Source organism: Plodia interpunctella, chromosome 12, assembly GCF_027563975.2.
Source record: "Plodia interpunctella isolate USDA-ARS_2022_Savannah chromosome 12, ilPloInte3.2, whole genome shotgun sequence".
Classification (NCBI taxonomy): Eukaryota; Metazoa; Arthropoda; class Insecta; order Lepidoptera; family Pyralidae; genus Plodia; species Plodia interpunctella.
In genome coordinates this window covers 6887097-6904151 of record NC_071305.1, presented here as the reverse complement: position 1 = coordinate 6904151, position 17055 = coordinate 6887097, and the positions used below count along the sequence as shown (strand labels likewise).

At 35.5% G+C, this 17055-nt stretch overlaps 2 protein-coding genes and 1 long non-coding RNA gene across 3 annotated transcripts; 2 read left to right on the top strand and 1 right to left on the bottom strand.

The window, feature by feature from the left end:
* Positions 1-607: 607 nt before the first annotated feature.
* Positions 608-2627, top strand: LOC128674169 (uncharacterized). The gene is made up of 2 exons (XR_010370045.1): positions 608-734; positions 1949-2627. It is a non-coding gene; the product is annotated as an uncharacterized LOC128674169 (long non-coding RNA).
* Positions 2628-13708: 11081 nt separating this feature from the next.
* LOC128674191 (cuticle protein 65-like) lies at positions 13709-14803 on the top strand. Its single transcript, XM_053752596.1, has 2 exons — positions 13709-13815; positions 14195-14803. The coding sequence occupies exons 1-2, from the start codon at positions 13804-13806 to the stop codon at positions 14723-14725; spliced, it is 543 nt and encodes a 180-aa protein (XP_053608571.1). The 5' UTR covers positions 13709-13803; the 3' UTR covers positions 14726-14803.
* A 1200-nt stretch (positions 14804-16003) lies between these two features.
* On the bottom strand, positions 16004-16997 carry LOC128674170 (shematrin-like protein 2). Its single transcript, XM_053752555.1, has 2 exons — positions 16890-16997; positions 16004-16581 (listed from the first exon to the last, which is right to left on the bottom strand). The coding sequence occupies exons 1-2, from the start codon at positions 16968-16970 to the stop codon at positions 16081-16083; spliced, it is 582 nt and encodes a 193-aa protein (XP_053608530.1). The 5' UTR covers positions 16971-16997; the 3' UTR covers positions 16004-16080.
* Between the last annotated feature and the right edge of the window lie 58 nt (positions 16998-17055).

Genomic DNA, 17055 nt, shown 5'->3' with positions numbered 1-17055 from the left:
CACCTTATTCGGTGCTAGCTGGCTAGCTATGTCACTTATGAAAAGATAGCTTGACCCTTGATTGACTTTTACAGTCTACGCGGGAAGAGAAGAATTAACTGACACATTATATGTTTCTCTTTCGTTCCCGGTATAGTATGCCAGGAAAGTCAACCAATATCCATGTGCGAAATTAGTATCTTTTATTGCATAATTTTGCGAGACACCTGTGATCTAGTTCACGTATAATGAAGTGATTAGTATTCAGATCAGATAATTTTTTGACGAATCTTTTAGCTTTTACTCGCGGCTTTGCCCGCGTTTATTTCTCACGGGAACAGTTATTTTTCCGGAATGGAATGTACTTCTCCTATGTACTTCTACTAGGGACTGTTTCACCACTTGTTGATAAACTATCTGATGGTCTATATGTAACATATCGAACAGATAGCGTAAAAATAGTATTTGATATCGACTATAGTAAAACCAGATCAAGTATTCACAGTTCTATCAATGTAACATTGAACTACAAATATAAAGAGTAGGTATCATTGATTTCGTCACAGCCCAGCGGGTAGCGGGTGGCGGTATAGCGGCCCTATGGTGGCCACCCGAGGGCCATTGTTGCGACATAGTGGCGCGTCTCTGCTTTAATTGCTGTTTTTTTGTATAAATGTCAACCAAAGAAGACAACTGGCATCAAATCGTGACAACCGCGGACGAAGACAACTTCATTAGTCAACATGAAAGTTTTTGTAAGTTTACATTTTATTCGTTTAAACTAATCAATAATTGTTCTAATCTTTGGTACGACCAAGTAAATAGTCATACACAGTTTCAATCATCAAAAACACAGTTTACAGTTTATCTAGGGGCATCGATCAATATAGTGAAATAATACAATAACAATACAATATCGAATATCTAGGATCAATAAAAACGCCTGCGTAAATTGAGAGATACATATTTCAAGCTGCGTCTTGCTTTGCTAATCTAGACAAAGGGAGGCGATTTATTATGTGAATTTGTAAATAATGTTATTGCTGTAACTTCAGTTAGCAATCCGAACAGCGATAATGTAATTTGACATACGGGCCGAAGGAAAAATGACATCAGTATGATATTTACTTCCCACCACTTCGTTTCTTGGATAGGCTAAGTCTCATATTTTACAATATTAGACGAACCTTATTTGTTTTCTACCTAGATTTTAGTTTCAGATAAGTATATAAAGTATTGTTGTTAATCGTTGTTGTTATTAGTTTAATGCTTACAAAAACACAAAAGTATTAATTGTAATTGTACCTAGCAAATTACTGGTGATTCGTGAATAGCTGTTGGCTTCACGTAAACTTTGCTATTTCGTTTCTCTTCAGCCGATGAATTTTAAGATTTATGTTCACATTATCATAAATTTATCAATTTAATGTTAAGTAGTTGATATTCAGTTTTATTAACAATTTATGTTGGGTTCGATATAGATAGATATATTATAATTAAAATATTTAGTAGAATAGCCATCTCTAGTCTAGTCAGTTAAACCACTTGCCTATTGTAAAATCCTACATCGTTTGCTCTAGAATTGAACAGGTGGTAAGTGGCATACATTTTAATATAATGAGATAATCCTTGCCAGATTTAATAAAACTCTAAAACTGTAGGTGTATAAATCATATTTCTAAGATGATAATAAAAAATGTTTTGCTTATGCCTACTTAAAAGAGAGCTATTATTTCGTAAGTAAGACGAAGTCTTTGAAGAATTTATACAGTAATAAATACTATAGGTATATCACACCTGTTTCCTGTCGTGATATCTACACAGGACAGTGTCTGTCCATTTGAAACGGTCCTTACAGATAGTTTTAGTTTCCACCACATAGATCTCCTGATAACTATCGCAAGTTTCATACATGCTCTCCTCTTAATACTGCAAAGTTTTTAAACACCATCTTCATTTTTTTTTCTAGATCTGTATCCTGGCTCTAGCCGCAATCGCCTTTGCCGGCGAGCAGCCAAGAGAGAAACGCGGGATCTACGGCGAGCCCGGTGGTCTCCTCTCCCCCGCCCCCGCACTGCACGCCGCACCCCTCGCCCAAGCGCACACCTTGCCAGCCAGTCTGCTTGCCCCACATTCTATCCACCAACACCTGCACCCAGCACCAGTTCTAAGCCCCAGTGTCCACGCTCCAGTCCTCAGCTCAAGCCTGCACCACGCCCCACTATTGAGCAGTTCAAGCCTTCACGCCGCTCCTTTGTTGAGCTCTAGTTTTCATTCTGCCCCGTTATTGAGCTCAAATCTTCATCAAGCGCCCTTAATCTCAAGCTATACGCCTGCTGTGAGCTCAATCCACGCTCCATTACTCAGTTCCAGCTTTTCTCACGCCCCAGTATTGAGCTCAAGCCTCAGCCATGCTCCTCTTCTAAGCTCCGGTTTACACCACGCCCCCGTACTAAGCTCTGGCCTCTACCACGCCCCTGTCCTGAGCTCCGTACACCATCTCGCACCCCTAACCCATTCCCATGTGCATGTGGCCCCCGTGGTGCGCGCTCCCCTGGTTCGTTACTCTGCGCCGAGGTACGCCTCCGGTTGGTAAATCTGTGATCCCCCTAATTAGACCAAATATATGTACCTTAGTGAAATTGTTATACCTTGGTTTAATTTTTCTTTACTTATTCTATATAACCGTAGTAGTACATACAATAACTTCCATATATAACAAGATACAGGAACTCAATAAAATTATCTATGGTTAGTGCCAGGAGCAGCTCCAAGGCTCTCCTAAAAGGTGTCAAACTGTAAGAAGTGATTGGGATAAATAAAGTTACACGACTTAAATCATAGTACTTAATTAATCGACTTGGTATATATTACATGGATCTCATAACTTTTTACGGTAGAAAAACTGAGCTGCGAAACTTGGTTTTTTTACAGCATGTTTTTGATGGCATTAGTATTTCTCAAATAAATACAAGAGTAGTAAATAAGTGATTCCTACTATTTATTGGTAGTGGGACGTATTATAAAGGTATATAACTCAACCATCACATACATTTGAAATACCTATACATTTTATGACAGTTAGCCGCTAAAAGTTGCAAAAGCCGTCTCGACATTTGAAAGTTGAACTATTATTAATTTGGATTCTTTAATTTGAAGTAGCCTTCGTCTAATGTTTACAAACAAGTAATAAATAATTTTTGACCTTATGAATTTTTGACCTCCTATGCCCTGAATCCTTGTATCGGTGACCACAATACCTTTTACGATTTAAGTAAAAAGTGAATTAACATTGAAACTGTAATAAATAAGAGGATTTGCAATCTGGGAGGCTACCATGAAACATAAAACACACGTCATTGTGTTCACACGTTTTCTCTATTTTGTACACGATGCTTACACGATATGGAGAAAAAATGACAGCATGTGGATGTGTAAGGTAACTTAAGTATTTTATGTTTTGCGGTAGTTCTTCTATCTAGGTTATGTCGGCAAGGCGACCCTTGTCGACCCTCGTCGTACACAAGTTGACAAATCATTAAAAAATCATACTATTTCGATGCGAATTTAAAAATGTAATTGAGCATCTTATGAGCCACTTCAGACCAGCAGGCCTACCATCAACTTTTACAGAACGATTCCAATGCAACTGAGTTCAATTTAGGAACTAAAATGAATTGCATTCATACTAAAAATTAAGTCGATGGTATGAATTTGTGATGCAGTTCAGTTTAGGTCGTAAAGTGAATCGCGTTAAGAGATGGTAAGCTCTACTACCCATGTAAAAACAGGAAAAAATATTTATTTCTTTTATATACCTACATAATTGTTCATAATTATCGTTTACCATAACTGAACATAGTGTCCATAAAACAATAATTCACTAACTAAAGTATTTGTTGCGAAATAACCTTGTAAATGACATTGTTTAGTCACTAATCCAATATCGACAGATGGCAGAAGATATATAAATAAATTCAGAATATTCGGTCGAGGTTCCGATGCGCCTAATTAAGGCCAGTGAGGACGACACCTTATTAAAATAATCTTCTAAATTACTGACACCAGTCGTTTTGTTTACATGTTATGATATTAGATTAGACGGACTTTAAGACGGACTTTATTATCGGTAATTTAATATATAATATTTATTATAATTTATAAGAATTACAATATGTTTCATATTATGACCATTTATTATTACCATATCTAAATCAAAGAATGAAAAGGCACGCTTTCATGCTGTACTTTATCAATACATATTGTTATTGAGTAAATCAAAATTGATTGTAGCAAATCTTGCTCAGAATTCATTATGTTTGTAATCATATTATATCAAAGTATTATTTTCTGTTATGTTGATTACCATATTGGTAAGTTGCTGGTAAGCAAGTGATTATACTAGCTGTAACTTAATCTGCGAATTAAAATCCATGTCGTGTTTACCACCGGTTTCTTGTCAACCGTGAGGGTAATAACATCTCTAAATTATTGATCTATTAGTTCTACAGTGTTGATGTGACTGTAAGTCTACCTAGCTTCCACAAGTTTATTTGTATATATATAGTTTATGTTTTATAGTAGTAATAGACTCGGTTGGTTTGAACACATGAGGAAAGAAGAACATTTAACGTTGTAGTTAACGCTACATTTATAGTACAGTCAGCTTCATAATAATCTATACAAAATCATTGTAAATTCGCCACAATTGCACACTACACGAGTAACACTATAATACAACTGTAGTTTGCCAAATCTACCAGTAACGGATATAGAACGCAAAGATAAAGATAGGTTCTTGACATTCGCTTATGTATTCATCTAAAATGATACTGGGATAGTATAAACTGACGTATTGACACACCCATGAACGTGACGCAAAACCGGACCAATTTATAAGATGAGACAGGCGGCCTTTTGCAAAACTGCTCTTGAATTACCACGCATTCTCGATGTTACAAAGATTTTATGAACTTGATTTTATGGAACCTACTTTTGAATTGTTATCATTAAAATTGTTGTATTGTGCGTAGAACCAGTTCTCTAACTAATTACATTACTCCTTAAGTGAAAATTAAAACGAATAACGTTAAAGAGACAGGGAAACTAAGCACAATACGAGTACACAGTAGGCTCATAAACGAAATAAGTTATTTCATTGTTGGCAGACTGCCGGGTAAAAAAAATTACGATCTATGAAAAACAAATTATATTACGAATATTGAAAAAAAATCTTAATGGAACTCGTAACTATATAATTTTCGCCAATAATGATAATACTTCACTATTTTTAAGGCTACAATATCTATAAATTACACAAAGATAATCACAAATGCACACTGCTTATTTTAAAGATCCGCAAAGCCTTGGCGATGCATTCTTATTTGGTTTTAAGTGCGCTACGTTGAGTGACATTGATATGAATTCCACATTATTTACGCATTGCACAGGTAATGTCATTAAGTGTTATTGATGATAGTCGGGGACAAAGGTAAGCGTGCCAGGCCAGAGGATTTGCTGCAATGTTAATAAATCACCTGCCGGTCAATCTTTTAATGTGCTGTCGATGTCGACTCGAGCATGCGCGTTGCGCGTAGGAAAGCGGAGAGGAGCGAACCCGTGCCCACCTTAGAATACTCCAAAAATCTAAAAAATCAAGTCCACACACGCATAACTAAAAATAGCTTAGCTTTCATTGATTGCAGATGAAAAGTTCAATTTAAATCTTATATATTCCAATTCAAAGTAAATACGTACGTACATTCGTAGCCAAGTAAGTACTTGGCTTCCAATTTGTACATAATTTGATTTGTTTTTTAAGATACGATAGTTATAGACAATTGGTACACAATAAGAATTAGGTATATTGGGGAAACATCCATCTCACTCTGGGTAGGTACATCTTAATAAATTTATTTTGTGACTAGTACAGTTATGTTCACCATTTTACACAATTTTTGTAATGTTGTGCAATAAAGTTTTTTAATAAAAAAATTGATATCAAATAATCGTATTACTTATTTATAAGGTGTTGCTTTATTGACAGTAATTAAAGTTTTAACACGCAGTGGCTGTTAGCGTTTTACAGCCGAAGTGACCCCTCTATATATTATTATTTACCTACTGTACCTCATTGATATTTAAATTTAATTTTTTACATATATATTTTCAGTGCAATTTTCCTGTGGGCAGCTACTAAAGCTAAAAGGTCGATGCAGACCAACTGCGTAATGCGTATACGTTAATTTTATAGAACTATAAAATACTGTCACATGCGTAAACTACGTCTACACAGCCAACCATAATTCCATACAATAAAGACCGGTGCACATCGACTGTATAACGCGTACGCTTCCATACAAGCTTTTATTTAGATTCGCCTGTCCCGATGTTTTCTGTAATAAAATAAAATTTCAGTTACAGAGTTCACATTTTTCAGGTTTAGTTTTTTAGTTTCCATAACGGTGCATTATTTGTTTTAACGGTGCATATATAAAAAGCATGACCTGATGGTGCACCCAGGAACAAATCAAAGAAAATCAAAATCAATGCAACAAGATCTTTCTGACGACAATATATGCTTGTGGCAAAGGTTTTTGTAAAAAGAAAACTTGTTTTGTATGTAATTGTAACTCACGTGTTTACGTAGCCAGTCACAATCCATACTAAAAGCGCACATTACGCTGTATGTGTGCATCAGACGCTATATTTTCTGTGTCACTCTGGTCGAGACGTACCTAGTATGATGCTTAATGCTATTAGTTATCAACAGCCGTATCTTAGTGAAGAAAAATATTTTTCAGTCACGCTTGTATGATAAAATAGTCTGACAAAGAGTCAACACCCCGCTTAAGAGTCGATCTGCACTTGATGTATAAAGAACGTCAAGCCAAAGCTAAACTTGCAACTCACGTAACGTGAATGTCTGTCGGTACAGTGCTTCTTGGTGGTGTACCTACAATTACTAAATAAATACCTACCTAAAATACAATACAATATACCTTGTAGTTTGCGAAATGCTAGTAGTTTGTAGCTTTGGTAAACATCATTTAATTTAGAATATGACGTGAAAAAGTGCCTGTGAAGGCCTAATTTCTGAATAAATGATTTGATTTTGATTTTTGATCTTTAACGCCCATAAAAACAGTATCGATACAAAATAATAATAGAATATACATGGACCAATGGAGGGCTTATTGCTAAGCAATCTCTTCTAGCCAACCTTTGGGTAATGCGAGAGGATAACACTAAATACTTAATTCATGCAATATAGACAGGGGAAATAATAGGTATGTATGATTTCAGATAAGCGAGATGGACCAGGATCAGCTCCCAACGAGAGAACTCGTCAACAGTTTACTGTGTGAATATGACATTTTTGACACGCGTTGAATGAAATAAGAACAGCTCTGTGACGACCACAGACTTATATATTAACCTCAAGGTAAACCTCACGACATTAAAAGCTTGTGTTAAAATTTTTTAGAAAAAAAATAATATTACAGCTACTATTTGCAAATCATGCACGATTGTCACCAAGATTAGGTTGGTGTTTTCAAACAAGTTTAAGACAAATAAAGTGTACAAGTTTACTTCTCTGTAGGTGATGCAAATGTAACAAGGGCTATGTTGGCGGTTTTCGTAATAACATGATTATTCGTATGCAATAACATCTTTTGCGCACATCTTGACAAAAACAAGCAATATTTCGATGCAGTATTTTCAAAACTTCTTTTTGGAATTATTTATCTGAATGATTAATATTCAGTGCTGAATCTTTTGTAGAGTTTTGTCTTTATATTATCCTTGCTAATATTATAAATCAGAAGTAAGATTGTTTGTTACCTCGTCACATTCTATCTACTGAACCAATCTTCTTGAAATTTTGCATACATTTTAGTTTGAAGTAGAAAGAGAATTACCTTTCATCCCGGAAAAATAACGGTACCCGTGGGAAAAGCACGCGGGCGAAGCCGCGGGCAAAAGCACTAGCTCTTATATATACTAATATTTATATTTTATTACTTCTTCACAGGTCATGATCCTTCTCAAAGAAATTAATTTTCAAACCGAACCGAACTTGTAAAGATAAATGCCTTCAAACGAACTCTTCATATTAGTACTAGCACTTAGCAAATAAAAGACGCACCTTAACTATTATAATACAATAGTTAGATATAGCTACGTTTAATGTCGTGGGAACTAAAGTGACCATCAAATTGCCAAAAAGGTTGATCACTTTAATAAATAATGTTATATTAATGCAACAGGTCAAAACTATAATAATATTTTGTGCAATATGATTTAAATTCGTTAAAATAGTAATCAATATTCCATTCGAATTGATAACGTGCATTTTATGATTCATATTTAGGAGTGGTCCCGCCTCTCATCCATGGTCACAGTCTAAAAAATAATATTTAATATTTTCGGAGTTTTTGCAGTGAAACGACATTGGTGTATTGATTTTGTTTATATATTTTCGCAGTCTGTATTCTTGCTACTATCGTTTGAGGTTTGGTATATAAGGATGCGCATGCGCAATCACGTCACACAGATTCACAACACCTGTGCACAAACAACCAAATAAACAATGAAGCTTCTCGTGAGTATCTTACAGTTAAAAATATTTTTTTTTTGTTTATAAACCAAAATACAGTACCTAAAACTATTGAATAAAAAGTGTTAATGCTTCCTGACAAATAATATTGTTCCCTTAATTAGGATCTCCTATACCTATATAGATACTAGCAAGTATCCTATGTTTGACCCTCAGTCATCTAAGTACTCCAAACTCTATTCAAATCGGCACAGCTTTTTAGCCTTGAAAGCGTGACAGAATTTCGCATTTTAAAACATATAAATAGAGCCACTGTTGGTCAAACCATCCTCTTTTCTCTTTTCATTTTATGTAAAGATAAACTTTAACATTATCATGCTTATCTCTCATTGGAACTGCACCACCAGAAACACTGTTTCTAGTGGTGCCATGTATGTACTGTTCCCAGTTTAAGAAATGGCAGGCATCTCACCGGACGAAATATATATAGTAAAACCAATTATAATTTCCAGGTATTCATTGCTGCTCTGGTCTGCGTAGCCAGCGCCGGCTACATCGGTCGTGGTTGGTCCGGTGGCGGCTGGTCTGGTGGGTGGTCCTCTCCAGTAGTCGTTAGGAGGGTGGTCTATTCCTCCCCGTCTTATGGTGGCTGGAGTGGCGGCTATGGAGGCTATGGCAGCGGCTGGAGGTCTGGCTGGAACAGTGGCTGGTGGTAAAATATTAAAAAAACTTCCAATGTTTTAAATAAAATAAAGTCTTTGCATCTAAATACTCATCGGTTGATTCCGATTTTCAAAAATATTGTGCAAAAATTTTGTATCGGTTGTATTATATTTACACTGTGATATTTTATATTAGTTATATTTTTTTAACTAGAAATAAATATATGTCAATAAACATGTTTTCTTATTTTGTATTCGGATTACATAATTTCATTGCGACAAATGTAGATAGGTACGTGTAGGATACAAAGTTCCAGGTTTTACACAACCGGAGCCCAAAAGTAGGTGTTTTTGTTTTTATTAGGTAACAACAAGTAAGGATGATTATTAAAGTCAAAGACAAAAATCATTTAATTACAAAAACTTAACTTCATTATTTACAAAGGGTATGAAAATTTAAATACAGAGCATACTATAATCCTACAAAACAACAAAAAATAAAAGTACTTAATACTATTATATCGAAAATTTACATTAATTGCATTTTTATCCAGGTTTGTCGCCAAAAGAATCTTTTAAATTATAATAACATTACCCAATAACGAGGTGTTTTTAAATACACGTAAATTTAAATATTTATATTGTTGGCGAATTTTGTAGTAAATTTTAGTTGCCATATACACAATACTTTTACTGAGTAATGCCGTTTTAGAAGGGTGTAAACATAGTCTATAATTATCCCGATGATTTCATAACACAACATCACAAAGGCGTGGGAATAAATGAGCATTACATTTAATAAATATTGCCACCTAAATGTATGTAAACTGATGGAAGTGTTAGAATTTTATGTTGTTTAAATAGCGGCTGACAACTATATTAATTACTTTGTAATGCAAACATTGCTCGAACACAGCGTTTTTGCATTTTGATTCATGAACATATCATAATTTTATTACTTATTATTTATTACCTTGGTCTTCACAACCGTGTGAATTTGGAGATTGTAAGTGTAGATACCTTATGATCTTTTCAATACGACCAAACTTTGCTAAATATATAAACATCGTATTTGTTATATTAATTTGTGTCTACTAATTACAAAAACATGTATTGTGTTCATGGCTATTTTTCTATAGCTAACTAGAACTTTTATATTCTACAACTACTTATTCTTTATCATCGTGGTAATTACGTGGAATGAAATATACACAACGACTTTCTTAGCACTATTTTCTCACGATGTTTTCCTTTCCTTCACCGAAAGCAAGTGGTGGTCGATGAAAACTACTATACATCAGATAGTTGATATATAAAATTATGTGGCACGAGTAGGATTCGAACCTTGGATCTTTCGGTCCACAGGGGGGCGTGTCACATAAAACTACTTATTAAAATGAATTAACTTGAGACGAATCTTGGTTGCCGTGATGGCAATCTGTGAGCAAGTACCTAACACCTATAAGTAAATAATATCGTAAATATAAACGTAAACCACTCTGCAGTTAATGTAAAGCAGTATAACCTTTTGATTTAATTATACTTACGCAAAACGTTAGTATCGTGTCTAATCGGAACAAATCGATTAGGAGCCATAAATCAAGCCTTAGTAGATAGAGCTTTAACGTTTATAGATGACGCTGAATCTGGGCGCATTTGTAAATTTTTGCTTAGTCGGACCATTGCCTATCGAAATACTTAAGTATTTAACATTAATTTAATAAGTAAGTACTAATAACAACCTGGAGGGCTCCCATGAAACATGTTTCATCTAACGCAATGACGTGCTACGAGTCATGACTCGTCACGTCATTGCGTTGAGTGTCATTTAGTACGAAGCCTTTGGACGAGTCAAAAATGTGATTTTGTTTTTGTCATATTTTTGAAAGCATTGCCATTGTCACAGATTGCACTGGTGTTTATAATAACACGGGGGCCATTAAAAAATTTAACAAAATAAAAATGAGTCATCTATCCTATTAAACTTTTTTGTTAGTCTAAATGACTGTCCTCACGAAAAGGTCCAAAATCACTTTACTCTTTTATAAAAAAAACCTCTGGTTAAAACGTCTCAAAAATGTTTTTTTTTTTTAATTAAATAAAAAATTAACCAATGAGTGAAAATATAAATTATCCTCTTATCACGAAAATATAATTTATCCTCTTATATGAACCTGTAAATCATGTAATGGATAGAATCGCTATTACTGTTAGACTCGACCGAATTATGGAATTAATGTACCTACCTGAGTAGGTATATAGGTATGATAAAAAATATGAATTTCATAAACCTATGATATAATTGATGAATTGGTATCTCAACTGATCAAACAATTTCCGTATTAATCAAAAAAAGTTTGCATTTCCGTATTAATCACAATAAGTTTTATACCTATTCTCTGCAATATTTCATTTTGAATGTAAATAACAAAACATACGATTAAAGTCGAAATTTCAGAGATATAATATATTTTAAGGTTCTAGTTTAGAGGTCGATATTACACATACATTTTGTATGTAGATCATGTCCAAATAAGGCTCGATTTTCGCAATACGAGTGATGTGACAAGAGTATGAAATATTTGTCGGTACAGTGACGATTTCGTGCCCTCAGTTATCGCGATCTTGTTCTCATTTCGAAATTCGGTGTTTTAATTTTAATTACGATGGACCTTTCCATCAGCAATGCTATTAAGTGAATAATTGAGAAATTTGGACAATTAATTAAACGATTTAAAGATAACATTTATGTTCTCAGTATTGACATTTGGCAAAATTATTACAAATTATTAAAATTACAAAGCGGATTCTCAGCTCCAATGCTGTATGGCTAAAGAACGGGAACGCACTAAATGAAGGAAAAAAATGAGGCAATGAATGTACCTCTGTAAAAATTTATGGACGTAGAAAAACCTCTTTACGTGTTGCATAACTCAAGCGTTGAGTAGAGTAGGCCGAACGCGAGATCACACGCACGACCTGCTAATGTCAAGTTCAAGTGCAAAATTTGTAACAATACTCTTACATAATACAGAATAATTTATGGAATGATCCCAAATTTCAGTACAGTTTCCCATCCTGTGTTCCCATCTACGGACGTTGAACGGGCAGAAAAAACAACAGGGAAGTCGGTCTCCACGTGGTCTCCACAAATTCGTTTAGAAATCCAAGTTTTTTATTACAATAACTAATATGTTAAAATAAGTAACAAATATTTGTAATATCTTCGAAATATTAATTCATTACAAACATCGAAACCTAAGTAAGTATGTTGATAATATATACATCGCCTAAGCCAACGTAAAAATATCTTAGAAGGACTAATAAATATATACTAACCAACTAGTAGATATTAGTCCTTCACATTCCAAACAAAACAATCCGGGTAAGGCAACTTAATTTGCATAACATTGCTCTAAAATATGTTATATATATAATAAATCGATAAAATTGATATATGTTTATTTACCTATTAAGGACCAAGGAACACCTAACATTAAACAACATTCAGAAAGTGGTTTGGTATTTGTGTTGTATTTTTAGATAAAGAACAGACAAGAAGAAAGCGTTTTTAGGCATATTATGGCTAACTATCTGCGCCCGGGGTTTCGCTCCCGTAGGAATTTATACCCGGCTTACTCCTCAACCATAAACCGTGGTCGTTGAAAGCCAAAGTCCGCTTTCCTACTTTGTCTTCACCATTCCGCGCGGTCTTTTGCATAATTGTCAGTCCATTGGCATGCAGCCAGCACTTCTTTGAATGATCAGTATAATGTATTCTAAAGTTGTATTCCAACCCTTATATCTGGTTGGTTCGCACGGTCTACTTTGATTCAATGTGTGTGTATGACAACTATGGAAGACAAAGACAGATGTCAGAAAGTTTCCCTTTAGCAAAGAATTGTAAGGGAGTATCTTACACAAGTCATACGCAGTGTTGTCGTCCTCTTACTGTCTTCGCAAAACTAAAAAGCTACCTATTTGGTTACATGTCCAAAATTAATTCTAAAATATTACTAGTTATTTGGTAGCTACATTCATTCACGTGGGTGGCTATGGTGGGTGTTTATTACCGCCGCGCCGTGGCGTGTGATTCCCGCCCTAAAACATGCCTGCTCCATAACATCCCGTGGATGTAGTGAGATGACTAAAGTATAAAAATCCTTAATATCTATAGGCTACATCAGTATTCCAGCAGGAAATTGAAGTCAGGTAAGCGGCATATTTATAAGGGTATGAATCGTTTATTTATTATGTTCCACTCAAATAGCACGCATAGTGTTAATAGGAAACTAACATTTTTTTAGGATATTGTCTGGAGGAAAAAGGGATCTCAATCCCGTTTTACTTTTGTCCTTGACTAGAACAAATTAAACATAAACTTCTTATAAAAGCAGAGTCACTGGCAAGTCTAGTTTTTTGTAAAAGTAGATTGATACAGATACGCATCGTGATAAACATTATCACGCGCTGCGTCGCAAGGATAAGTACGTTGCGTAAGTTTTCGCACAAATCTGCGACCGAACTATATAACGACGCAAGTTGTCACTTGCTGCATCACTCCACTAGGATCTTTGCATCTAACCACCAACAATAAACAACATGAAATTCTTTGTAAGTTTGTAAAAATAAATATTCAACAACAGTTTGAACAACTTCATTACCGCTAAAATCTGTGTTAGAATGTTATTGAGTGGTGTCTAACAATCGGTGATACAGTATATTATTGCTAAATATTATATAATCTGTGGTTTAATTACTTATATCACAGATTATATAATATTTATTTACATAAAAGTGAGCCTTGGAAGGAACTCCACGGACTAGACTGACTGCCTCGCTCTTAAATTAATGATGATGATAGGCAAACAAATTGACAGCCATCATAACAATAAATATAATCTTTAAAACAACCTAAACTGTTACTGTTACATAAAATAAGTTAGACCTTGTGAATGTGATTATACAATCTTGAAATAAAACAATTTTTCAGGTGTGCTTCTGTGCGCTGGCGGCAGTCGCTATGGCCGGCGAGAGTGAGAAGAGAGAAAAACGGGGTCTTCTTGGTGGTCTTGGCTACAGCAGCGGTTACAGTAGCGGCTACAGCGGTGGCTACAGCGGTGGCTACAGCGGAGACTTCAGCGGAGGCTACAGCGGTCTTAGCAGCGGTTTGTCTTCCTCATCCATCAGCTACTCCGCGCCAGTCATCGCCGCGCCTGTAGTCTCAGCCCCCAGTGTCGTCGCTGTTAACAAAGTGGTGAATGTGCCACGTGTCGTCTCCGTACCTCAAGTTATTAATGTACGCAAAGTCGTCTCCGTGCCTCAAGTTGTCACTGTGAAGAAAGTGGTCGCTGCGCCATCTATCGCCTACAGCTCTGGCTATAGTAGCCTTGGAGGATATTCCAGCTTTGGCTCCCGCTACAGTAACCTGGGCTACTCTAGCCTTGGATCTGGGTATAGCTATGGTGGCTACTCTGGAAACAGCTACAACGGTGCCCCCTCTTACTCTAACGGCTGGTGGTGAACTTAGTGTCGTCTAGTCAATGGTATTAATATTTTTGTACTTTTCTAAATAACAATAAAATATTTTACTGAAACTTAACATTGTTTTGTTTCTTTCTTCATACAAAATCACCCATTATATTCATAGAGATGAATTCATTATGTCCATTATATTCATAGATAAATTGTTTCAAAGACTCTTCGAAGTAGGCCCTAAGTAGGTAATTTTCTATTATATGGTTAATACTAATGTAGGTTTTTTTTAAATAACTACCTAAGGAGTACAATGATAATTGGAATTGTAAAAATCATGACAATGACGCATAACAGAACTTTAAATGGCAACTGAAACTTAAGTACTTGATTCACGTAAAGAAGTTAGCATTCAAAACATTTCTTTTAACTTTAGTAATATAACTATACAGAAAGAGGAATGGTTTAAAGCAGCTTGTTATAAAGCGAGGTTTGTAGGAATTTTCAAAATTTTTCTCTCTCATCTCAGAATGGCTCCGATTGCATTTGGCCAAGCCCGGTGTCAACGTAAAAAATATTTTAAAGATTTGGCTGTGATTTTACAACCGACCTCACGTTAATCTATCTTGAGTATGCTAGTATTGCCTATTAGCTGCCTAAATTATGTATCTCTTATACCTACAATATTCTCCTTATACAATACACGGGATGTCTCTAAAATGGTACAATTTTTCTGGAAATTTGAAAAATACTTATTGAGTTTTCAGATTCGAAAATCATTCATAATTATTAATTTATTTATTCATTGCGAAAACATACAATGAAATTTTCTGCAAAGCCCTTGTGATTATTTACTGTTTTTATAACTTAATGTTTTTTTTCTACTGCGACCCATAAAATTTGTATTAGATACTATTTTCCAATGAAAGTAGAATATTTTTCAAACATTTCAAAGTAAGTATGTATTATGAAATACGTTCCTCCTGCGGCTTTCTAAAATCTATCTTTATGCCAAATTTTATCAAAATTAATTAATTCGTTTTTTGGTTTATTCATCAAAATTTCAAAAAGTTTTCAAAATTTCAAAGTTTCAAATTTTCAAAAGAAAATACAAATCTTTTCTGTTCATACTATTAGTAGTAAGGTTTTGGTTTAATATGGATATATTCTTCCTTTTTTCATATTATAAAACAAAGTCCTCTGCCGCGTTTGTCTGTCTATCTGTCTGTTCACGGATTTTCATGCGGTGTTCACCAATAGATAGTATGTTTTTACCCGAGCGAAGTCGGGACGGGGCGCTAGTAAATTACGACAAAAAACACTAAAATAATTTTAAAACTTTTATTTTAACCTTTGAAATAAAATAAGTTTTAAGAATAAATTTGACTAGAAACTTTACTGTGATCACCACCAGCCGTTAGAGTTGAGGGAAGCTCCAGAGTAACCATAGCTGGATTGTCCGCCGAGGCTGTAGCCTGCGCCCAGGCCTCCAGAGTAGCCTCCGAGGGCTCCGTAGCTGACGCCGGAGGAGTACGCGACTGGTGCAGCGACGACCCTCCTGACGGTGACCACTTGAGGCACAGAAACCACCTTGCGTACATTGACAACTTGCGGCACGGAGACGACGCGCTGCACGTTGACCACCCTGTTGACAGCTACAACCCTGGGCGCGGACACTACACGTTGGGCTACCACAGGCGCAGAGTAGCTGATGGCAGCTCCACTACTGTAACCGCCGATGGAACCACTGCTGTAGCCACCGCTGTATCCACCGCTGTATCCACCGCTGTAGCCACCGCTGTATCCACCGCTGTAGCCGCCGCTATATTGTCCTAACAAGCCACGCTTTTCCCGCTTCTCACCCTCGCCGGCCATGACGACCGCTACAAGCGCGCATAGGCACACCTGAAATGATAAACACATACAATGTTGTACCAAATGAATTTCTAAATTACATTGTCTAAAACTACTAATAAAAAGATTAATAACTCTAAAAATAAAATGTATATTTATGTAATTAAGCTGCCTTGACCAGAGGAAGATGGCGTCCAACAGAGAGATGGGTGGATGCTATCAAGAAACAAATCGGTCATAGCGAGATGAGGAAATTTAAAGTCTAGAGAGTAAAACTCATATAAAAGAAGACGTAATCTCATAGTCATTGAATGATTTATAGTGCTTTTTTTGATGTTTTCTCTGAGGCGTATACTTACAAATAGTTTCATGGTGGTGGTGGGTGGTAGAACTCGGAAGACAAGCTGATGAATGATGCTGCTAGCTGATGTTTGTGCCATATATAGTAATAAATGCTAATGTTGCAAAATACGTCCTTAACGCGAGATGCTCTAAATTATAATGAACGAGATTAACACCAATATA